The following is a 24,024-nucleotide window of genomic DNA, read 5'->3' on the forward strand; positions in this document are numbered from 1 at the left end:
TATGTTTTCCTCTGCCTCGAGGTTCCTGTTACCAGACCTCTGGATTGCCGATCAACACCTACTGTTCGGTATGGTCTGCCTTGTAGATTCCTGTGTGTTGTGGCAACCACTGGTGATTACACTTCCACCCGGCCACTACTGGGTTCCCGATCAGGATTCCAGTGTGTGGCGGGAGAGGTTCTTCCCATGTTACCTAGCAATGCACAGGACACCAGCTAGGTGTCCAAGAGTTTAACTCAGTTGTGACACTATCTACCCAGAGAAAGCATTAGATCCCACAGGTTAAGGTTTCAGTCCTACAGGACTGTCCCCTAACTGGCCCCCTGCCCCTTCAGACACCTGTCCAGGTTGTCACCTGTGCTTCTGACCAACTGGCTATGGATTGGAGTTTCCAACCACCCCTGCCTTGGGTTCCATTAATTTGCTAGAGTGGCTCAAAGAACTCAGAGAAACATTTTACTTACCAGATTACCAATTTACTAAGGCAAATAACTCAGGAACATCCAGATGGGAACGATGCAGAAGCTAAGGCATGAGGAAAGGCTTGGAGATCCCATGCCCTCTCCAGGCACGTGAATCTCCTCAAATCTCCATGTGTTCACCATCCTGGAAGTTCTCTGAACTCCATCCTTTGGGTTTTTATGGAGGCTTCATTACATCGGCATGATTTAAATCATTGCCCATTGGTGATTGATTCAACCTCCAGCCCCTCTCCCCTCCCTGCAGGTCAGGAGGGTGGGACTGAAAGTTCCAAACCTCCAATCCCAAGTTTGGTTCTCAGGGCAATCAACCCCAACTCTAGATGCAGGTCCTAGAGTCGACTTATTAACATAACAAAAGACCTCTCTTCACATAGGAAATTATAAGGGTTTTAGGAACTCTGTGCCAGAAAGGGCGCTGAAGATGAAATATATGTTTCTTATTAAAGGGGTGCCTGGGTGGCTCAGTCAGTTGAATATCTGGTTCTTGATTTAGGCTCAGGTCATGATCTCATGCTTCATGGGATTAAGCCCCACTTTGGGCTCTGCACTTTAAGTAGGGAGCCTGCTTGGGACTATTTCTCACTCTCTCTGCCCCTTCCCTGCTCGTGCTCTCTCAAAATAAACATTAAAATACACACACACACACACACACACACACACACACACATATCTTACTGTAAATCACAATATTGCAACCACTTCACCTAGAGATCAAAAAAATTATATCCTAGGGGCTGAGCCTCAACCCTCCTGCCCACAAGGCCACCACCTTCACTCCACTGTCAACTTGAGTAAAATGCATCCCCATGGTGATACAACTCCACTGAAATGTTTCTCACAGTGTCCTGGAAAGTGCCTGCATCAGAATCTCAGGAAAGCTTATAAAGGTTTAGAGTTTGGGGCCTTATGATAGGGGAGTGGGGCACTACAGTTGGCATGTAAAATAATTCTTATCCGGGGCGCCTGGGTGGCTCAGTTGGTTAAGTGGGCTCATGAGTTCAAGCCCTGCATCAGGCTCTGTGCTCATAGCTCAGAGCCTGGAGCCTGCTGAGGATTCTGTATCTCCCTGGCTCTCTGCCCCTCCCCCGCTTGCCCTTGCGGTTGCTCGCTCTCTCTCAAAGAAAAAAAAACATTAAAAAAATTAAAAATAAAATAATTCTTATCCTACAGCTTAGGAACCATGAAAGCTGCAAAGCCATGTGCAAGAAAATTCCCCTTCACATGGCCAGGTCTAGAGACCTCAGCCTCCACACTCACTGCTCTCGGTGCTCAGGGTCAGAGAACACCCAGGAAATGTCTTTTAGTTACACAGAACCAGTTGTCCTTTTAAAGAATAATAGCAGGAAACATTCCAGTCAGGTAAAATTCCTTGAATGTTGCCCATGTCACGGGTGCACCTCATTGCACATAGCGTGTTGCAACGCTCTGCTGTGAACACCACGTGCTCAGTCTTCAGATTTTGTGGACTGTTCTTATGGGAATGCAGGCCTGTGCAGTGAGGCCTTGCAATTTTCTGCCAGGCCTTGCAGTTCAGGCCACCAGCTAACATTCTGGCCAGTATTATATGGGCTACAGTAGCACTATTTATAATAGTTTAAATAAATCAGATTGATTTTTTTGTCTTGAACGCTAGATAGAATATTTACTGTGAACCACCAAGGGCGGAGGGGTCAGTTGCCCTACAAAAGATCAAGCAGCTCTCTCCATCAGATTCTGAACGATTCTTTTCCTCAAGCCTTGGAGGAAGAAGAGCTACTTTGTCCGACTGTGCAACTAAGCTTTCATTTTCACTTAGTGACTGGAGATCCTTATTGTAACACAAGCTTTTACCAAGAATGTGGCTTTTCATATGCAGTATTTCCTTTAATTCTCACATCGACCCTGAGAAGTAGATCACACTGGAATCCACTGAGGCGCAGGGAGTGTATACAGGAAGCATATGGTGACGCTGGAAAGTGGGCCCAACCGGTCTGGCTCCACAGTCTGCGCTCCTAACTATGACGTGATTGGCTGTAGGCATAAGATTAGTGCTGCAGGCATGCTTATCTTTATTTGTTCGTTATTTCATTCAATAAAACGGACTTTGTGTCAGGTCCTAAGCTAGGCGCTTGGAACACAAAGTCAAGTAAGAGACTGACCCTCCCTGCCCTTGACATTTCGAATTTAATGATGAACACAAACAACTATAGGAGCAATTACAAGAACTAGTATTAAGTGCTAGGACAGAAGTGCAGGGTGAGGCTGGGGAGGCACAGACACCGGGCATATAACCAGAGAAGATAGTCATGGAAGGGTTGGCACCCTGAGCAGAGTCCCGGGAGCGGGGCAGAGGTCAGAGGAACTGGAGTTTGAGTAAGCAACAGGCACAAAGCCCAGAGCAGGGAAGGGCAGACGTCAAGGAATGCAGGAAGTTTACAATGAGAGTTTATGTGAGTGAGTTTGGCAAAATGGTAACAAGTGGATCTGGAGGTGCTGGCGAGGATATAACCTAAAATGGCGCGCTTTTTCATGTTTTTATTTTTGAGAGAGAGAGAGAGAGCGCCAGCAGGGGAAGGGCAGAGAGGGAGACACAGAATCAGAAGCAGGCTCCGGGCTCTGAGCTCTGAGCTGTCAGCACGGAGCCCGACGCAGAGCTTGAACCCACAAACTGTGAGACCATGACCTGAGCCAAGGTTGGAAGCTTAACCGACTGAACCACCGAGGCACCCCATAAAACAGCCTTTCTGCCATAGTAAAGCTTGGGCTTTACCCTGAAGGTAACATCAAGCCATTAAAGCATATCAAGAGAAGGAGTCACAGGGTCAGGGTTTCTTTGTAGAAAGAGGGTATTGGTAGTCTCGGGAGGGATGGCCTTGCCAGCCAACTCTACTCTCAGATCAGAGGTCCAAGTTCAACCCGCATGGGGGCTGCAGACCTCCTGCCCTGCAGCATACGTAGCTAGCGAGAGTTGGAAGAAAATTATGAGAATGCCATATGCATCTCTATGGTGTAAATGACTAAAAGTGACTTTAGAATAGTAGTTGGAAATGTGAACTGATTATTACCAATGAAATAAACTGAAAAGGTTTTTGAAGTGCTAAGCCCGTAAAGTCTTATGGATAGATTCTTTTGAACTTTCAAGGAACAGATAATTCCTGACTAAATAATTTCTGAAGCATGGGGGTGGGGGAGTGGGGTGGGGAGGGAAAGCCCAAATGACTGCACTGTTAGCGTAACCTCACTCTAAAGCCCAGGAAATATTCCACTAAATACTAGCCAATGAAGTTCAGAAATGTATTGAAAAAAAATAGTACTCACATGCCACGTAAGCTTTATGTCAGCATGTTGTTACTTCAAAGCTGAAAATGGTGTGTTCTAAGGCAGGGAAATCACATTTGGGAAGACTGATCTTTGATCAGGACACTTGTGTGGGCCATTTAGTTACACAAATGCTAATCAGTTATTTCCATGCCTACCCCATCTTGCCTTGGGAAAACATTATCTTAAATGTAAAGATTTTAGCAGTGTTTTGTCTGGTAATGTAAATTGTTTTTTATGGTTAAAAAGAAAAGAGATGTGGAATACACAATAGAAAAGCATTAAGACCCTCATTTAAATAAGACCAAGAAATGGAAGACATTCCAGCGGTTGTAAATCTTACGTGCAGAGATAATCTTGCCAGTCGTAAAAAATTCCTTATGTTTAGGGCGCCTGGGTGGCTCAGTCATGAAGCATCTGACTTCAGCTCAGGTCATGATCTCAGGGTTTGTGAGTTTGAGTCCCACGTCGGGTGAACTCGAGCCCTGCTTCAGGGGAGCCTGCTTCCCTCTCCCTCTCTCTCTCCGCCCCTCGCTCACTTGCACCCTCTCTCTCTCAAAAACAAAATCCCTATGTTTAAACAACGAGGTACAATATTTTCATCTGTCAAATTTAGAAAGATTTTGAAAATGGCAATTCTTAGTCTGAGCAAGGAAGCCACATAAAGAGCAGTCCTACGCACTCTCTCGAAGCCATTTCAGCAAACGGTACCAGAAGACTGGAAGGAAATAATACATTTACAGTGGTTTTAATTTTCATTTATTAAAAAAAAAAAAAAAGGAATAGAATTAACCAGACCATAAAATTTGCCTTTAAAGGCAGACAATTCAGTGGGTTTTTTGGGTATAGTCACAAGGTTGTGCAACCATCGCTATTTAATGGCAAAACATTCTCATCCCTTCAAATTCCTTTTCGACTCTTCCTCTCCTGGGATGTGCTCCTCAGTTAAAAGTACTCTTCCCTCAGAGGCTGGTGGTGAAATGGGCCCAGAAACGCCTCTAGGCCGGGAGGGGCCTGGCACTGGAGAGCGTGGGGGACGGCCTAGTCTAGCTCCCATGTAGGTCTCCAGCAGCAGAGCCGGTTCCTTTCCTTGGTTCCGCCTTTCCCCACCACTGGAGTTGTACCATTTAAGAGGCTGAGTCAGGCTCTGAGCCTAGGCGAGGGGGTCACGGGGGCGAATGGGTCTCTTCTACAGGCGATTGTGGGCCAGCGCTTCTCAGGTCTGCCTGCACAAACAGAACAAGCAGAGCTCAGCCCTCACCCCACACTAATTAAACCAGAATCTCTGTGGGCAGGGCCCAGGCATCTGTTTTTTTTTTTTAAGTTCTCCAGGTGGTTATAACGTGCAACCAACGCAGATAAGCCGAACGTCAAGCCATAAGCCTGACTTTGTAGCCCAGGTAAAAAGGAAGATATCAAATTAACACTTGACACAATTCTTTTGGTAATTCTGATATGAATGGTGGAATTGTTTATAAAAATATAAGACAGCAAACAAGAATACATTATTGTTAATGTTTTGATTGTATTCAAATTTTTATTTTAAACAAAAAACTTCATACAATGATTTTAAATAAAACGTGGTATATTCTAGACAATTTTTTTTAACGGTTTATTAAATTTGGACTCCTACAGTTCTGTTGTGGTGCTTTCTTCAACATTTATATTATTTCTTACCATTTTACCATCACTCCTAAACTTGCTAAACAAAGAATCACTCTGTCCTGCTTAAGTGAAGCTTCACTTCAAGGAAATACTCCACGACCACATAAAACACACACACAGAACAGTCATTGTTTCTATTTACAAAACACAAGAAGTCTGTCCAGCCATTTGGATGTGTTGTTACATTGCCCATACTGAGATCAGCAAAAAGCCAATAAGCAAGATTTCACTTCAGCAGCGCAAAGGATGGCATCAACCAAACTTCATTAAACAAACTGACAAATTACAAACATATTCAGCAAAATTCAACTTGTGTAATAGAGATTAAAAAAAAAAAAAACACAGAGTGGGTCACAACTAGACTGGTTTTCACTGTGCAACTTTCCTCAGGGAACACTACTACCCATTTCACATAGAAAGGAATATGCATCAAAGCCTTTGTTCATGAAGAAAATGCCCTTCAAACAAATTCGTCATAAGGCGCCAAAAAAAAAAATTTTTTTTTTTAAATGAAGCAGTTTGGCCCAGAGAAAAGCTTATACATAATGTATATACATAGTGTATACACATTGATATATTACAATTTAAACCATGTATATTAGTCATTAGACAATTAAATGAGTTGGCTCAGTGAGGTGAAAACGTGTTCATTTTCTTTAAATATGTAATTATTGCTGATATGCTACACACTATGCTTTGACATGGAAACTGTAGTAACAGAATTTAAAGCTGCCATATTGCCAGCATCAGCCCTGCAGCAGGCGTTCATATGGACAACATGCCATCTAATCCCGAAGAAAAAGCAAAAATTCCACTACCAAAGGTTTAAAAAAAAAAAAAAAAGGCTTATGCACTATCCCTTACATTTTTGCCTATTTTTTTTTTTAAACAAAAACAAGTCCAGTTCACCACAAGTTAAGCACAACCTGACAAGCAAGTTCAGCGGCATGATGGGGAGAGAAAAGTGACATACAGCATGCATTTACAACTAGCACTGATCTATTCTGTCATACAAACTGGAATACAAAAATCCAATTTAAATAAGACTAGACTAACTGTAAGAGTAAAAAAAAAAAAACACACACACACAGTAGACTTAGTTTGATACTGATTAATTTTAAGAGTAAAACTCATCCTGTCCCCACTTAATACTCTACTGCAATTTATTTGATGGCTAGAATATTTACTTAAAAAAGATATTAAATACCTGTATCATGAAATTACATTCTTTTTAACAAGACATACTGTGTAAGAAAATAGCTCATGTGTGAAATGTGTCTGAAATGCATTTTTCCTCACAACTATCAAAACATCCACTCACACTAAAACAAACCCCACCCCCCACCCCGAAAAAAAAAGTTAAGGAAAGAAGGGACTTGGGCAGGTGAGGAGCAGGGAAGGAAAGGTCTACCAGCACAGTGATTAACAATGGTTCAAGACAGAACCAACAAGAGTTGGTCAAAAGGATGCCTTCAATACATGGCTACAATTAAAAACCAAACTCAACCACTTTTGGTTCATTGCAGTGAGACCAAAAAAAAAAAAAAAAAATATCTCTCACAGATTCATATAAATACTAGACTCCAGCTCTTTTATTATTATTTTTAAAGTTTTTCCATTTGTTTTTGCAAGGCCTAGCTACCTTATTACAATTTATATTTGCTCTGCAACAACTACAAGAGGTAGGCATAGAGCATGAAAAAGTTTCTTAGTTAGTACCTCACTGTAGACTGTTCACCACGTGACACCATTCACTTTAGATCCGTAAAGTGATTACTTTCTAGTCTTTTCTAAACCCCAAAACAAAGCTGCTGCCATCCCATAAATGTTCTAAAAGAGTGTACTCACAAGTAAGAAACTTTCTCTACTGAAGGATACTGTCATAGTGTTTGCTGCAGAGCATTCATATATTTTATATATATATATATATTTATTTTAAAAAATAAACAAACAACAACAAAAACCAAAGCCAGGTTCCTAGAACCAATTCTCTTGATTCTCTACTTCCACAAAACAAAGGGTACCATTTGGCCAAGACTACAGATGTGGGTTTTTTTTTTTTTTCCACAGATGCAAGTGCCATGCAAAATAAATTAAAGAACAGATATCAAACATACATGTGATAAAACTACTGAAGGTAGATCTTTAAAAGCATTTATATAAACATAATTTATAATACTTCTCTTTTTTCCTTTATGTACAGTCACAAAGCTGTAGCTATACATCTAGAATTTCCTCCGCTGTGCCCCCACAGCGCAATCTGTAGCGACCAGTTCTCCAGCTTATAGTAGGGTCCCATAATGCCGACAAAAAAATGTATATTGTCATGGATTCACGGATGAACCAGGCTACTGCATAATCAAGTTTTGAAAAACACAGTGTGCCACCCTAGGAATTAAAAAAACAAAAATTTACTGTCGAACTATACACAGTTAAAAAATGGAATTCTTCAATTTCACTCTTTTAAAATATACCATATGAAATCAAGCCTGCTTCTTTAGATAACTGAACTGCTTAGCATCATTTTTTTTGGAGGCTTAATAAAAGTGATAGTATAACTATCACCTGAAAGTTGAAAATCAAGTTAAGTTTTGTGTCCACATTCCACTAAAGAAGGTAATGTTTAAACCCGATGTTAACCTTCAATGGGAAGCTGAAGAATGGGTTGGATAAATTTCAAGCTTTTCTAAATTAAACCAGTTTTAGTTCCACCAAATGACTGCCAACCTTTTCATGCCTATCCACATACCTGGACACCCCTGAGTTGAATGTAGTCAAATATAAACCATGCCAGGCAATGACACATGAAAAATACCATAATATCCCATCTGAATACATGGTGGGCTGCCCATCCAATAATTAAACTGGCAACAAAGCACTCTGAAATTGGCTCACAAATTATTGTAGCGGGAAGCATGTTAATTCGCAATTTGGTCCACCTAAAAAAAAAACAAAAAACAAAAAAAACCTTTTCTTTAAAACAGCCTGGTTACAAGACTAATCAATTCCCTGCCCCCCAAATGATCAGCTCTTTAGCTTGTTACATAAAAGCCCTTGTCTCTTTAAAGAGTATTTAAGAATCACTTTTCTATTTTTACTTAGTACATTAAAGAAAAAAATCTATAAATTCATTTGTATGGCCTACACTCTAATGAGTAAAGATTATAAAATTCACAGTGTAGAAAGAAAATAGAGAACAGCACATTAAAGATAGCAAAGTCTCAACATCTCTTTACTGAATGCATTCAGGATTACACAGCAAGAAAATATATTTAGACATTAAATTTATTTTAACAAAGATGCTAACCTCTCTTTTCTGGAACTAAACAAAAATTTGACTTTTAGATATTTTAAATATCAAGTTAGACCATGTAAAAATTACTCTCTCCCCCCTTTTTCTTTTAACCATGTATAAAAAGAAGAAAGCCAACTGATTTACCTGATCATTCTGGATTGAAATTGGGAAATTGAATAAGAGCCAGAGTTTTGCATTGCAACCTGAGTGGACATCGCAAACCTCCAACCTCTGAAAATTAAGACAATTATTAAGTGAACTGTGATGATGAACACCTGCAGGCATGACTGGTTATGCATTTACTTACTCATCACTGTAAGGAGTTAAGAACTGTTGGTGTTCAGGGTGAGCCTAGTTCTCAGGATCAGCACCCTTAGGGTGTATCGTACTCCTGGATGTTTTAGCAAATACACAGACTATGACCGTACCATCTAGAACTGGAAGGAGCTACAACCTCTCAGTTTACAGTTTAAAAAACTTATAATACAGATGTTCTCAAAGTACCAAGTGGAGTGGGTTCGTATTTAATAGTTTAGTCTCGCGTCACCTAGGTGGGACAGTCGGTTAAGCGTCTGACTTCGGCTCAGGTCATGATCCCACGGTCCGTGAGTCAGAGCCCCGCGTCGGGCTCTGTGCTGACAGCTCAGAGCCTGGAGCCTGTTTCAGATTGTGTCTCCCTCTCTCTCTGACCCTCCCCTGTTCATGCTCTGTCTCTGTCTCAAAAATAAATAAACGTTAAAAAAAATTAATAGTTTAGTCTCTGATCACTACTAACCAAAACCAAAACCAAAAAAACCCACCAAATCAAATGGCGGGCAGTGGGGGGTGGAGTGGGGTGGGGTGGGATGGGGAATATGTGTGATGTGTGTGTGGATATTCAACATGAAATGCAAACAAAAGTGGTATTATATATACATCGCATTGGAAACGCTATGAAACTATGAGCCACATGAATAGCATCATGAATTTTTAAAACATACCAATTTTTAAAATCCTATCTTTAGTAAATTATCACATGAGGCAATGAACTCCTTTAAAAGCAAACAATTTTGTGACAGAGAAAATGTTAAGCCAGTCATATGAATCGTTAAGTGGCTATTTAGCAGAGCATCAAATAATCTACTGAGAAATTCCAAAATGTGGAATCATATTCTTTAAATTTTGTAAATCTTTAAATTTAAATCACCTGCTAGCTTATGACTGCACTAACATTTTTAATTCTTCTAAAACACATAGAAATTTACATCCATAATAATGAAAATTTATAATCACAGAGAAGCTTCCTTTTCATTATGTCAAATCACATTAAAGAATGTAGAACAGTCATTTATTCACATATTTCTTTCATAACAATATCTAGGAACAGGAATTACTTTCTTAAAAAATATTGACCTATTCTGTACTCACTAGCAAAAACTAAAATAAAATAGCCCCTTAATCCAAGACTTTAACAAATACAATAAACCAACAGAAGTCAGGTACTAAAAATACTACAGCCTAATGTGATTTAGTTTGCTTACCGGTCAGCTATGGCTTTGGCCATAAAGTAATCCTCAGCAATGTATTGAGCAAAAGCTATAAGCCCTCCTGCTTGATCTAACACATCCTTTCTCATTAAACAAGACATTCCTGTCACACATTTGAAGCCAGTTACGTTGGCAGAGATATAGGACCTTGGATGAGAAGTTCCAAAATATACCTGCCGAAACAAAAGCAAAAACATATGTGTGTAATTAGGATGTTATGTTAAAAGTATGGTATGTATAAACTTTTTTTTTTCCGAAAGAATATCCTTTAGGTATGACTATCTTAGTATTCTTACATAAACTACCTGAATAAAAATTTTTATAAAACAGTGTTTTCATGTAGCAGGCAATCAGTAATTTCTTGTTTGGTTGACTATTCCTGTTATTACCATTACGAAGAAAATATACTTCTAGGAGGGAAAAGTATATATTGTATTCCCAAATAAATACTGTCTTCCCTAAAGATTCATCCAAATAAAACCTAATTTGGATATAAGTCAGGTAAAAATAGGACTCAAACACATATAAAATATTCATTAATATTTTATATTTTATAATATATAATGCATATTGTACTTTAAATATGTGTAACTGCACACACACACCCCTACACATAAAGGTGTATGTATTTGCATATATGTGTATGCGTATGCACGTGTGTTTATGTGTGTACTCACACATGCATACATAACACACAAATACTCAAATACTCACCTGTAGGTATATCAACCTACAGGACAATCCTGTTTCTAAATTCCTTTTTTGTACCCTTTTTTGCAGAGCTGGCTGCTTCCTGCCCCCGAGTCACTGAGCTGCTTCCTGCCCCCGAGTCTCTGAGCTTCTTCCTGATTTGCCCAATGTTATCTTTCAATGTATCTTTCACAAACAGGGAAGATACTGAGATTCTGTCTTCCATTTTACTCCCCCTTTCCCTAGATATGCTTTGAAGTCATGAGCTATGCAAGTTGCTAAATTAGTGGTAGAATAAAATGGTCATCATCCTAATTATTAGACATAAAACCCTTTTGTTTACATCTTAGATATGCTGCCTTTCCTAACTAGCTTGAAATAGAGAACGGTGATTTTTCCCAATGGCAGCAGTTACATACACACAGCATGGAACAAGAGAACTGGCAGGGGTGGTGACAAATAATAGGATTCTTGCTGCCTGCTCAATATCCAGACTGTAGTGAAGTTGTGGTTTATGGGGCTGAACTGAACCAAACGCTGAAGACCAGAAGCACACATCTTAATTTCTTAAGCAGTTATTAAGTGAGGCTTTAGGAATGAGGTGGAAATAGGGACTCCATCAAAGGCTCCCAGGATTTCTTTACAGACTGGAACAATCCCTCTATTTCCATTCACTCTAAGTATGGCAAAGGGGCCTTTAAGGATTACATTTAACCTAAGTCACTGATTTGTGTGATCTGGGAGATGCTTACCACTGCCATTATAAATCAACTTGGATATTTGTAAAACAAAAGTATGATGTGGCATGTAAGAATAAAAAGTTTTATTTTTGGGGTGCTTGGGTGGCTTAGTCGGTTAAGTGTCCAACTTCCGATCAGGTCACGGTCTCACGGTTCCTGAGTTCAGGCCCTGGCATCGGGCTCTCTGCTGTCAGTACAGAGCCTACTTTGGATCCTCTGTCCCTCTCTCTCTGCCCCTCCCCCACTCGCACGCTCTCTCACACTCTCTCTCAAAAATAAATACTAAAAAAAATTTTTTTAAGTATTTTATTTTAAAGTAACTACTCAGAGTTTCTCTTACTAAACAAAAACTCTGATATTTAAAGACTTGCAATAGGACAAATCTATTCATGGGCAGTATTAAGAGGTCATGGCTCAAAGTGCCAAAGGTTAAATTCCACACACAATGTACCTTTACCCCCTAAGATCTGTAGTAATCACAAGACTGCAATTCAAAATCATACAAGTGCAGATACACTTAAAAGCAAGTTGACGTGTTTAAAAGATTGCAACCATATGTCCTTCCCTTATGACGTGAAAACATTCTTCCTAAATGTTTAACAGCACAGGAATGGTTAAGTCAGGTCTAGGATAGGATGATAGACTATGATACAGTCAACAAAAATCACTTTTATAAAAAATTACTCATGAGGCGCCTAGATGGCTCAGTCAGTTAAGTGTCTGACTCTTGGTTTCATCAGGTCACGATCTCATGGTTTGTAGGTTCAAGCCCTGTGTTGGGCTCTGCACTGACAGCATGGAGCCTGCGTGGGATAAGCTCTCTCTCTCTCTCCCTCTCTGACTCTTCTCTGCTCATGTGCTGTCTCTGTCTCTCTCAAAATAAATAAACTTAAAAAAATTAAATGTTGCGGCACCTGGGTGGCTCCGTCGGTTAAGCGGCCGACTTTGGCTCAGGTCATGATCTCGTAGTTTGTGAGTTCGAGCCCCACGTCGGGCTCTGTGCTGACGGCTCAGAGCCTGGAGCCTGTTTCCAATTCTGTGTCTCCCTCTCTCTCTGCCCCTACCCCGTTCATGCTCTGTCTCTCTCTGTCTCAAAAATAAATAAATGTTAAAAAAAAATTTTTAATTAAATGTTAAAAATTATTAAGGATAGGGAGAAAAGCTGATGAAGTGACAAAAATCATATATGAATTGTTTTTAGAGTACCACCTCAATATAGGAAAAAAATAGAAACTTCCTCTAGTTGGTAGGGTTATGGCTTTTTTTTTTGCTTCTTACATTTTCCCACAATTTATAGTTTATATAATTCTATTATAGGGTGAAGAGAAAAAAATGGAAACCACAAAATAAGTTTGTCCAGTAATTAAAAAAATTTTTTTTCAATGTTTATTTATTTTTGAGACAGAGAGAGAGTGTGAGTAGGGAAGGGACAGAGAGAGGGAGACACAGAATCCAAAGCAGGCTCCAGGCTATGAGCTCTGTCAGCCCAGAGCCTGACGCAGGGCTCGAACCCACAAACTGCAAGATCATGACCTGAGCCGAAGTCGGACGCTTAACCAACTGAACCACCCAGGCACCCCTCTCCAGTAATTTTTAGAAATCCATTTTAAAAGGAAATCAAATGGATTTTATAATAACTTATAATTGTAATAACTTATAATTTTATAACAACAGTTTTCCTTTGTTGTGTGTATTTGAAATACTCTGATATTTAAAAAAGATTCTTGGGGTGCCCAGCTGGCTCAGTTGGAAAAGCATGTGACTCTTGACCTCAGGGTTGTGAGTTTGAGCCCCACTTTGGGTGTAGAGATTAATACTTAAAATCTTAAAAAAAAAAATTATTTTCAGATTAGATTTCTGAAAGAACTATATGTCATGTGCTTTTATGTAAGCCTAGAACCAAACTCTAGAACTGAAAGCAAGGACCAGAAGGAAACAATATACTGTGTTCAGCTGGTAATGAGACCACAAGATATTTCCTGTGCACATTCATTCACCGCCAGAGCGTGGCTGTGAGTGATTCCAGGGGCCCAAGAATTTCTTCACTACTAAAACAGCTACTCTCATCTTGAGGATGCCAGTACTTAGCAGGTTAAAACAGACTTAATTACAGTTAACTTCACGTAGTCCATCCCAACTCTCAGAATAATCTCAAGTTTCTGGAAGATCAGGGATGCGACAATATTATCTATGACAACCATACTTACCTGTTCTAATGTAGCAGCAAAGCCCTGTCTGTCTGCTACATAGGGCAGCCCATGAACCAGGCCCACTTTCTCTGTCATTTGGTTAACCATGTCAGTAAGTGTGTCTGGAATTACTACAATAAAAAAAGACAAACAGGTGGTGAGGGAAAGAGAAAAAAACAATCCTTTTTAGTAAAATGCCCACCAATGTGAAATGTATTTTGTGAGCTGTTATAAAGTTCTTTTTTACATCTGGATCTAATAAAATCATTCTCAATCACTTTTCTAGGTAGAATACAAAATTTCAAAAAGGCATACTTTATGATAAGCTAATTTACTCTACACACTTTCAGGCTAATAGGTACCAGAGCTAGGATATACCTTGAAAATGGTACTCCCCCTATTTCAGAACCTCCCAACTAGAATGTGGACAATGTGTTCCTAATGGAAAAGTTACAGGAGCAGAGCTGAAAGGACCTCAGTTCTTACGCTGGTTTCCTGCACTCTCTAACTACAGGAGATGAGCCTCCACTTTCTTGGAGGATATGAGATATCCTATGTCATAAAACTGCTAATGGGAATTGAATGAGATTATACTTGACCGAGAGATGAACATACATTATGAAAACAAAACAAATGTACGATAGAAAATAATTTAAGGTAGCAAACACGAAGAATGAACGTAGTCTCTCTGTCCATGAACTGACAAGACTCATAATGAGCCTGATTAATTAGGCATGTCACACTTCTATTAATTTTCACATCTGTTTCAAGCTAATAAAAAAAATTTAAATCACTGTCCCCTCTTCAAATAGCAAATACCTCCTACCTTTTTCCATGACTTTGTATTTTTATTTCCTTCAAAAATACAAAAGCTATGAACAAACCTATTGTATAAAAGTGTATTTGGGCCTTAAATACACATATTCTACAACAGTGGTTCCCAACTGCTGCCCTGCAGGGGACACTTAGCAACGTCTAGGGACATTTTTGGTTGTCACTACTGAGAAAGAGGTGCTACTGGCATCTAGTGTGGAGAGGCCAGGGATGCTTGCTAACCATCCCATAGGGCAGCCTCAACAACAATCACCCAACCCCAAATACTGAGCTTGAGAAACTTACGGTAATTAGAATATAAATGTTTAAAAATGCAAACACGCAAATTATGATTTCAGTATATTTTCCTCCTAAAACCAATTAAAAGCCATGTTTGTATTTCGGTAAAATATTCACTTATTAATTTCTGTCCCTTTGTGTGAGACAGTATTGGTGCCACAAACAGATTAAAGTAAAAGACAAGTTATTACATGAACTCGGGAAAACTTACAACTATGAAAAATCTTGTGTAAAGGATTGTATGGTAGACCGTGACTATTCTTTTTTTAATAGTTGGAATTTTCTCTTCAAAACAAAAACAATTCTACAGATGTAACATTCTAGAGTAGCATTAAAAAAAATTCCAAATAAGTATAACTTGACATTTTACCATGAAATAATGATGAAATGAATTACTTTATTAGGCAAACAAAAAGGATTGATGCATGTATTTTTAGAATGCTTTTGGCATTTTATCATCAAATGAATAGTTCTGTAAAACAAATAAAAAGCAGCTCACCTCTTATTCCACTATCACAGATCCATATCAGATCATACTTTGCAACTTCATATCCTGGCATTAAATTATTAATTTTAGGGTTAATGCCAACCTTTTTGCCACCTAAAAATTTAAAGATACAACTATGAAAGATTCATCCAACACTGAAAATATATTCTATTATACAGATACATGGTAGGGAGAAGTGAAAAGTACCTTCATACGTAATAACAGAAACAAACATACTTTAATGTGTTTTGCATTCCTTATTATTCATATTTAGAAAAAATTGTTCATTCTCAAAAAGAGAATGAATTTGTCTTTGAAAATACATTAGTTTCAGTTTGATGCTTAAATTATTGCATCAATAGTTAAGTATGAATCAATGTTTAATGGCAAATATCTCTCTGCAAGTCTTTAGAATAAGCCTGCAGGCTTTTGAAAAATATTCTTTTTGCAATATAATAAAAGTAAATTCTATTGCTCACTCCCAACTACAGTGAATGAGATATAAGAAGGCCCACAGGTTGAAAATAGTAAAGAAACAAAAATAACAGATTCTCGTGTCTGAGAAAAACATAACTTGGGGTGGTTTTTTTTTTTGGTTATTTTGTTAATCCCAGATATGGAAAAACAACGACGACCACCACCACCACCCTGTGTTTTTATAACTTAAGTTCTCTCGAAAGGCTAGAAACACCTTTCCCTACTCTAACAAACACGCAGAAAGCAAACATCCCAATAACGTCAGTGGGTGGCCAACAGCTTAATCTATAGTTTAATGCAAGGATTACTGATACTTAATACTATTAAAGCAAAAGGGTTATGGTAGAATTTATTTGTTACCTACCAATAAACAATCTAGCATCAACATTTGGGTATTTTCCAAGAAGCTTCTTACATACATCAATGGCTGGATCATCGTGATCTTGTACACAAAGGAGTACTTCATACTAGTCAAAGAACACATTTTACGGAGATTAAACCTCTTTTACAAAAATAAGCACATTATTGGTATTTACTGATTGATAAAAAGCATTAGGAAAAAGAAGCCGTTGTACACACAGCATTTAAAAGTTAAGAGAGTACTCATAATGATGCAAATACTTATGACATCAAGTGTTGCTTTAATTGAGAGCAGCTTCTCCAGAACAGGGGCTGATTTGCAAGCAGCAGAGGTAATGAAGAGACTGGCAACCCCCACAGTTGGAAGTCTTGCCATTCCCAGACAGGCATGGCCTGAATTAAACTGGATCTCAAGCTTCTCTGTGGCCTTCATCATGAAACATCTCCCTGTTCTCTAGAAGCTCTGTCTCTGAACTTACTATTTCATGAAGGTGCCGTAAAGTATGTATCAAATCCCAGAATGATCAACGTAAAGAGTTTTTCCAAACTCTTCCCATGAAAAGGACAAAGTGCTATTAGATTTTTGCTGTATAATAATTTTTTGAAATAAAATAGAATTTGGTTGAAAGTCTATCATCCTGAGAAGCATGATTAGCCTTCTAACAATGAAAATATCCAGGGTTTTATTTTGCTCAGTGCTACGTTTACTCTTTGATAGGATGTTTACTCTTTGATAGGACATTAGGGAAGTCATTTCTTCACATTTGACTGGCTGTGTCGGTTACCCTGGGACATTTATTCAAAGAGAATACTGGGCCCCACTCTTACTTTTGAATTAGAATCTCTGGGGGCAGTTCGGACATGTAACTAAGTTTAAAAAATCTGGAGCTAAACCTTTAAATTACCATTTAATAAACTACTACATTTTTTTTAAAAAAAAGTGTTTGCTTTCACATACAAAGATGCTACTTTATTATTTTGTGGGATAAGTATTCTTAGTAGTAACTTTTTTTTTTAAGTGCTGCTAAATTCATGCTGACTCAGTCAGTGACAAATATCCTACCAATTCTCTTTCTAAAATGGGATGGACATTTTTAAGCAAAGGAGGGAGGTTAGCTGTGTCCCCGAAAAAACAAAGCTATGTGTTTAAAAAAAAAATACAAAGAGCTAAGGACATAGCTTTTTAAGTATCTAACATACAGGAACCAGCTCAGGTAAAGGGAAACTCAGCAAAAACTGGCAATATGGAAATTAGGGGCTGAGTATGAGAAGGGCCAGGACTAACTAAGGTCAATGAAGAAGGTAATAAGATTTTTTTTTTCAGGTGGAAAAAAAAAAAGTTTTCTCAATAGTTAAGTAGACTCTGGGAAAACAATGTATAGTTTTCTCATACTTTGTACCTATTATTATTATACATTCTATCAACTAGCTACCTTTAATGATGACTGACCAAAATTGCCACTCAGGAGGTATTGAAACCAACTTTATAGCTACCTAGTCTTCAGGGACCAGATAAAAGTCTGAGAATGGGAAGGACACCACTCCTGCCCACGCCCTTGAATTTTCCAAAGGGTTGACTCCTAAATCCTGTAAAGCATCAGTCCTCTTCCCAACCTGACTCTCAAAACAATGTTCCACTGAACTAGCCAAAAGGCATCGACCTTAACAATGAAGATCAGAAAGATTAAGTGACTTTCCAAAGGGTAAAAGTTACAATTAGCTTCCCTCCTAGAATGAGCTGCTCAGCCAGCCTTGCTGTAAGAATGCCTAGTTTTTCCCAACACCTCAGTTTCTTTAATGCTTTTATAATTTATGCTGTTTTGCAGGTATGAGCAAATACAAGTGAAAGGAAATGTCCATAAATGATACAATTCCATAAAATATAATAAAAAAAGTTAGTCTTTGCTTTCTTCCCTAGCAAGAGAAAACTTTGCAAAATACAGCTCTAGAAAAGTATTCAAAGGAGACAGAGTTTTACCTTTATTCAAATGTAAGATTTAAAGTTTCCATTTTTATTGATTATGCCTTTTAATTTCAAATGAAAACCAAACATCTCCTGATTAGCCAGAGTGCAAATAAAACTCAATTCACATTATCTAAAAAATGTTCAGACTTTTATTTAAACACACGACTTAACTTATGCTTTTGCTTGTTTCTAATATTGAAAATTATACCAAATAGGAGGTAGCATTCCAAGTATGTTCTAAGGTATTAAATGTTACCAGGAATCTTGATTTTTCAGCTCTGCTAACCACCTCTGTGTCTTCAGTTTGATCAAACATTTTATTTGCTAGGAATCTCTGTATTGGAATAATTAAATCACTCCAACTACACTGTAACCGGCAAAACAAAGCATATTAAGTTGGTTGAAAGCTTTCTTAGCTAATACAAAAAAAAATTTTTTAGGGGTGCCTGGATGGCTCGGCAGGTTAAGCGTCTGACTTTGGCTCAGGTCATGATCTCACGGTTTGGGGGATTTGAATCCCATGTCGGGCCCTATGCTGACAGCTCGGAGCCTGGAGCCTGCTTCGGATCCTGTGTCTCCCTCTCTCTCTCTGCCCCTCCCCCGTTCGTGCTCTCTTTCTCTCTCTCAAAAATAAACAAAAAAAATTTTTTTGTATATTTTTACACTATCTAAAGGATCAAATGTAAGTATTTATGTTCAAAAATATAGCATTTATTAAAAATATTTCAAGAAAACGCTTACTTTATAAATCTGAAACAGCTATACAATACAGTGAATTCCAGTATAAATGGGCAGTATGAATCTAGAAATAAACACCAGAGCAATTTATTTATTTATTTTTAATAAACTTTTCATATCTCTTTATTTTATCTTATTTTATTTTATTGAGAGTGTGAACGGGGGAGAGGGGCAGAGAGAGAAAGACAGAAATAGAGAATCCTAAGCACGTTCCACACTCAGCGCAAAGCCCAACACAGGGCTCGATCCCACAACCCTAGGATCATGACCTGAGACGGACACTCAGTTGAAACAACCAGGCACACCTAAAACCCAGAGTAATTTAGATGAGAAGATTAGTCTCCAACAACTCCTTAGTAATTTCCTTTTCAAACAGTACAATGACTAAAAGGCTGAGAACAAGAGAGGTGTAGGAAATCCACAACCTGGGATCCAGCCCTTTGATATTCAAGAAGTGAATGTCTGAAATGGCAATAATCACGTATGCTATGTTCAGATGCATATATAGCATTAAATTTAGGTAGATAAATGACATAAGAAAAAAGGGCTCACTGATTCAGCCCTGTAGACATTAGGAATATAAATTTTGAACTATAGCAAACAAGACAAAACATTTTCTTAAAATAGAAAACTTTTTTAAAAATTTTTTTTAACGTTTATCTTTGAGACAGAGAGAGACAGAGCATGAACGGGGGAGGGTCAGAGAGAGGGAGACACAGAATCTGAAACAGGCTCCAGGCTCTGAGCTGTCAGCACAGAGCCCGACGCGGGGCTCGCTCTCACGGACAGCGAGATCGTGACCTGAGCCGAAGTCGGCCGCCTAACCGACTGAGCCACCCAGGCACCCCAAAATAGAAAACTTTTTAATGATATTAATCAATTACATTGCATATCAGGTAGGAATATCTTCAATTGTCTATAAATAACTACATATCATTTTTAAAGAAAAATTTTATGAGGGTATTTGGATTACAGAATATAAATTTTCTATGACAAGAAGAGATTTAGACCCCAAATGCCTAGAACAGTCTCTGGCATGGAACGATTAATAATACACTTATAAGTTAATGCATTTGTCTTTAGGGTAACTTCTGAGTAAAAGATAGATGCTAAGAAGGAAATGTTTCGTAAGAACACAGCTCTGAATTCAAAGACTGGACAAGTTGAGTTATATGTATCTCTATTTTCAAGAAATAGTTTGTTTATACTGTTTTCCAAGTTTACTTGGTAAATTCCTAATCTTGCAGATTTGGAAGTTTCACTAACATATGTTGTGCTTGGTCTTTTGATAACGGATTCGATTTTCTGTCTTCTAATTCTTTGTTTAGAAGACTATCCAGTTAGAAAACAATTCTTCTTAAGGAGAGCTACACCACTGGTAAGAAAGAGTCTAAACATGGCACTGGACTTGTAACATTTTAAACCAATTGTGTATTTGCAAAAGAAGCAAAAAACCCACCACAATGACCACACCCTCACTCTGGTAAGAATTCTGATCATTTAACTAAAAAACTCTTCATATGGCAAGGATTTACTAAAGTAAAGCTATTTTGCTGAATCTTCCTGCTACAGCTAAATCTCTCCCTAAATGCCTTCTTTGCTGCCACCGAGTGCTCAATTTGCGGAAAATGAATTACATGGCTTTTCCATTCCCCCCCCCAAGAATAAATATCAAAATAAGTGAATTGATAAGACACGTAAAGCACAGACATCTTTCAGGACAATTAACATAGTAACAGTCTCACCAAAATTTAAACCTAGAAATTTAGAACAAGTACCAGAACAAGAAATTTTCTTGCACGTGTCCAAAATTAAATTTCTGACCATGTTCTTTTTTTTTTTTCTAGAATCACCTATAATGTTCCAAATCAAATCAGGAGGAAAAATTTAGGTCCAGGATGAAACCAGACATATTTCTCTAAAACAGTGTTCACACTCGACAAAAAGCAAATAGTAAAGTTTGCTGGGCCTGGCAGTCACACAAATGTTCGTTTCAGGACTACAGGCCTCCTTGGGCACACAAGCGACTTGTCTGTTCACACTCAGATTGGTGGGAGGTCAGTGGTTTCACTTCAGTTTCTTGTGGAACATGGGCCATTGCTCTTGGTCTTTTAAAAATCAAACGAAATTGGGGCGCCTGGTGGTTCAGTCAGTTAAGCATCCGACTTCAGCTTAGGTCATGATCTCCTGGTTGGTGGGTTTGAGCCCCGCATTGGGCTTTGTGCTGACAACTCGGAGCCTGGAATCTGCTCAGAGTTCTGGGTCTCCCTCGTTCTCTGCCCCTCCCCCACTCACACTCTGTCTCTCAAAAATAAATAAATATTTAAAAATTTAAAAAATAAAAGGCAAATGAAATGCCGTGAGATCCAAATTTTCCTTTAGACTGCAGGTGCTTAACACTTTTCCTCCACTTTACAAATTTTCGATTTACACAGCTAACAGTACTTTTATAATTAGTAAATAAAATTTTGAAAAAGTAATAAAAACAATCTCTTACATTTGGAGTTCCTCATTTTATAGTAAGAATCAAAGTAGTTTTCTCCTTGACGAATTTAAATACCTCAAGGGCATAATTTGTGGAAAAAGCAAAAACAAGAGCTCTTGAGATAATCCCACATTGTAATAAAAGAAAAATCATTCAGAAGAAGAAATCAGTTATCGACTTACCCCAAATGTTCAGAATTAATGGATACATATGTTCCTGGATTATTTTTAGAAACTCTTTCTACAACTAAAGCCCACACTAACTTCCTCAACCAATTAAATTCTGTGACTATCATCTCACAAGGGCTGCAACACAGAAGTTCCATAACTTAGTTGAGAGTGGTTGAATGGGGAAAGGGTAGGATGAGGAAATTGAAATGTGACATTAAGTTTCACAAGGATAAATGTATGATTCTAAGCTGTTCTGAGATTTAATAATAATCAATGAAGATATTCTTTCATTTATTAAAAAAATCTCTTGCACCTGGATGGCTCAGTTGGTTAGGCGACAGACTCTGGGTCTCAGCTTGGGTCATAATCTCACAGTTCGTGGGTTCAAGCCCCACGTCAGGCTCTGCACTGCCGGTGCGGAGCCTGCCTGGGATTCTCTCTCTCTCTCTCTCTGTTCCTACCTTGCTTGCACTCTCTCTCTCTAAATAAACAAACTTAAAAAACATTAAAAAAAAAAATCTCTTGGGGCGCCTGGGTGGCGCAGTCGGTTGAGCGTCCGACTTCAGCCAGGTCACGATCTCGCGGTCCGGGAGTTCGAGCCCCGCGTCAGGCTCTGGGCTGATGGCTCAGAGCCTGGAGCCTGTTTCCGATTCTGTGTCTCCCTCTCTCTCTGCCCCTCCCCCATTCATGCTCTGTCTCTCTCTGTCCCCAAAATAAATAAACGTTGAAAAAAAAATTAAAAAAAAAAAAATCTCTCTGCATATATTTATACAATGTGAGGCTTGAAAAACTTCCATTTTTATTTTATTTTTACGTTTATTTTTGAGAGAGCGCAAAAGGAAGGGACAGAGAAAGGGGGACACAGAATTAGAAGCAGGCTCTGCGCTGACATCAGCAAGCCAGATGTGGGGCTCAAACTCCCAAGATGTGAGATCATGACCTGAGCCGAAGTCAGATGCTCAACTGACTGAACCACCTAGGCATTCCTGAAAAAACCTTCCATATTCCTTATTGCAAAGCTTATTTTACAATTAATTTTATTGAAGGCCACTTTTTGCACTTCTAGTCGGGGAAAAAAATCAAGTATAGATCTTATTTTTTTTTAATTACATATTCAATTTATGGGATAGATAATACATGCGTGATTCAGATCTCTAAAATTATTAAATACATATATAATACACAACACACACAAATTGTAAGAAAAACACATAATGGTTTTGCTTAAAATTAGCTTCAAATACCTCGACTTCCAAACTTTAAAAGCAGTAATATAAAAACACTACAAAATGACTGAATTATACTCGTGTCTACATACTTAATAAGAGCTGCATTAAGGCTATCACGTCTGTGTCTTCTCTATTCTTTTCATTGATGCTACTGAGAAAAATAAGAGCAAAAAGAAAGAAAATAAGAACATGAAAACCAGTTACTACGAGAAGTGTGGTGTGTATTTTATCTTCCTTCTCATTACTTGGGTTACACTGTCCTAAAGAAATAGGAAGGAGTCTCCAAGTGGCAAAAACTATAGAAAAGCTGAGACAGTGAGGGTAAAAACTGAGACAGTGAGGGTAAAAACTATTCAAGTGAATAGAGACCGTGGAGGGAAAATTCAAATGGACTTAAAATCAAGCATGTAGACATGTAAAGAGACATTCAAAAGCAGTGTTTCAAACAGGCAATTTAAAAAGCTGAGATGAAGCTAAATATATAAATCGAGGAATAGTTAAGTTCTCGTAAGAAACTATAGGCAGAGGGGCACCTGGGCGGCTCAGTCGGTTAAGCATCTGACTCTTGATTTGGGCTTAAGCCTTAACCTCATGGTTTGTGGGATTGAGACCCGCACAGAGCTCCTCAAGGTCCACACTGACAGTGTGGAGCCTGCTTGGGATTCTCTCTCCCTCTCTCTTTGCCCTTCCCCTGCTCATACGCTCTCTCACTCTCAAAATAAATAAATGAACTTAAAAAAAAAAAAAAAAAAAAACTACAGGTGGAATATTAAAAGGAAGAAATAAAAAGAATGCTCTCATCTCAACAAAACCGGGAGTTCTCCAATGAAGGATTAGGTTGAGTTCACAGATCTACAACTTGTATAGATAAATGATAGGAACAAAACAATTGGGCATTAAAACTCAGAAAGATACAGAAATTAGAAATTAGGTATGAGGAAGACCCATGTTATCACTAACTGCAACCTATTCTTGGCTCAAAAGCCACATTTTACAGGGGGGTTATGTTTACTTCTAGCTATCCTGAATCCCATTTCAGACCATTAAACGCCGCTTTTTCTTTCTCATTGCCTCTTCTTCCTGTCATTCACGTACAACTCTCATGGAACAAGATT

General features: G+C 38.4%; 2 protein-coding genes across 10 annotated transcripts in view; one reads left to right on the forward strand and one right to left on the reverse strand.

Annotated features, from left to right (window-relative positions):
• SUSD1 (sushi domain containing 1) overlaps nucleotides 1–24,024 on the forward strand; it is a 276,094-nt gene that overhangs the window by 243,730 nt on the left and 8,340 nt on the right. For 3 of the 9 annotated variants that reach the window (XR_007146103.1, XR_007146107.1, XM_047829144.1), the window contains one exon: nucleotides 8,864–9,374. The exons of 1 other annotated variant lie outside the window; for it this stretch is intronic. Coding sequence is in view for 2 of the 8 variants with exons in the window: in XM_047829144.1 (XP_047685100.1) it covers nucleotides 8,864–8,901 (38 nt within the window). In the remaining 6 variants the exon portion in view is untranslated. Of the gene's footprint in view, nucleotides 1–8,863; nucleotides 9,375–11,045; nucleotides 11,271–24,024 lie in introns of those variants that run through there. 5 more of the 9 variants (XR_007146102.1, XR_007146104.1, XR_007146105.1 and 2 more) reach the window with 5 other exon arrangements.
• Nucleotides 5,285–24,024, reverse strand: part of UGCG (UDP-glucose ceramide glucosyltransferase) — a 38,495-nt gene continuing 19,755 nt past the window's right edge. The window contains exons 3-9 of the mRNA XM_047829147.1: nucleotides 16,326–16,428; nucleotides 15,497–15,598; nucleotides 13,903–14,015; nucleotides 10,260–10,438; nucleotides 8,884–8,970; nucleotides 8,194–8,383; nucleotides 5,285–7,832 (exon numbers count right to left, since the gene is read on the reverse strand). Coding sequence (XP_047685103.1) covers nucleotides 7,662–7,832; nucleotides 8,194–8,383; nucleotides 8,884–8,970; nucleotides 10,260–10,438; nucleotides 13,903–14,015; nucleotides 15,497–15,598; nucleotides 16,326–16,428 — 945 coding nt within the window. The 3' untranslated portion in view covers nucleotides 5,285–7,661. The remainder of the gene's footprint in view (nucleotides 7,833–8,193; nucleotides 8,384–8,883; nucleotides 8,971–10,259; nucleotides 10,439–13,902; nucleotides 14,016–15,496; nucleotides 15,599–16,325; nucleotides 16,429–24,024) is intronic.

Source organism: Prionailurus viverrinus, chromosome D4 (genome assembly GCF_022837055.1).
Source record: "Prionailurus viverrinus isolate Anna chromosome D4, UM_Priviv_1.0, whole genome shotgun sequence".
Lineage (NCBI taxonomy): Eukaryota > Metazoa > Chordata > Mammalia > Carnivora > Felidae > Prionailurus > Prionailurus viverrinus.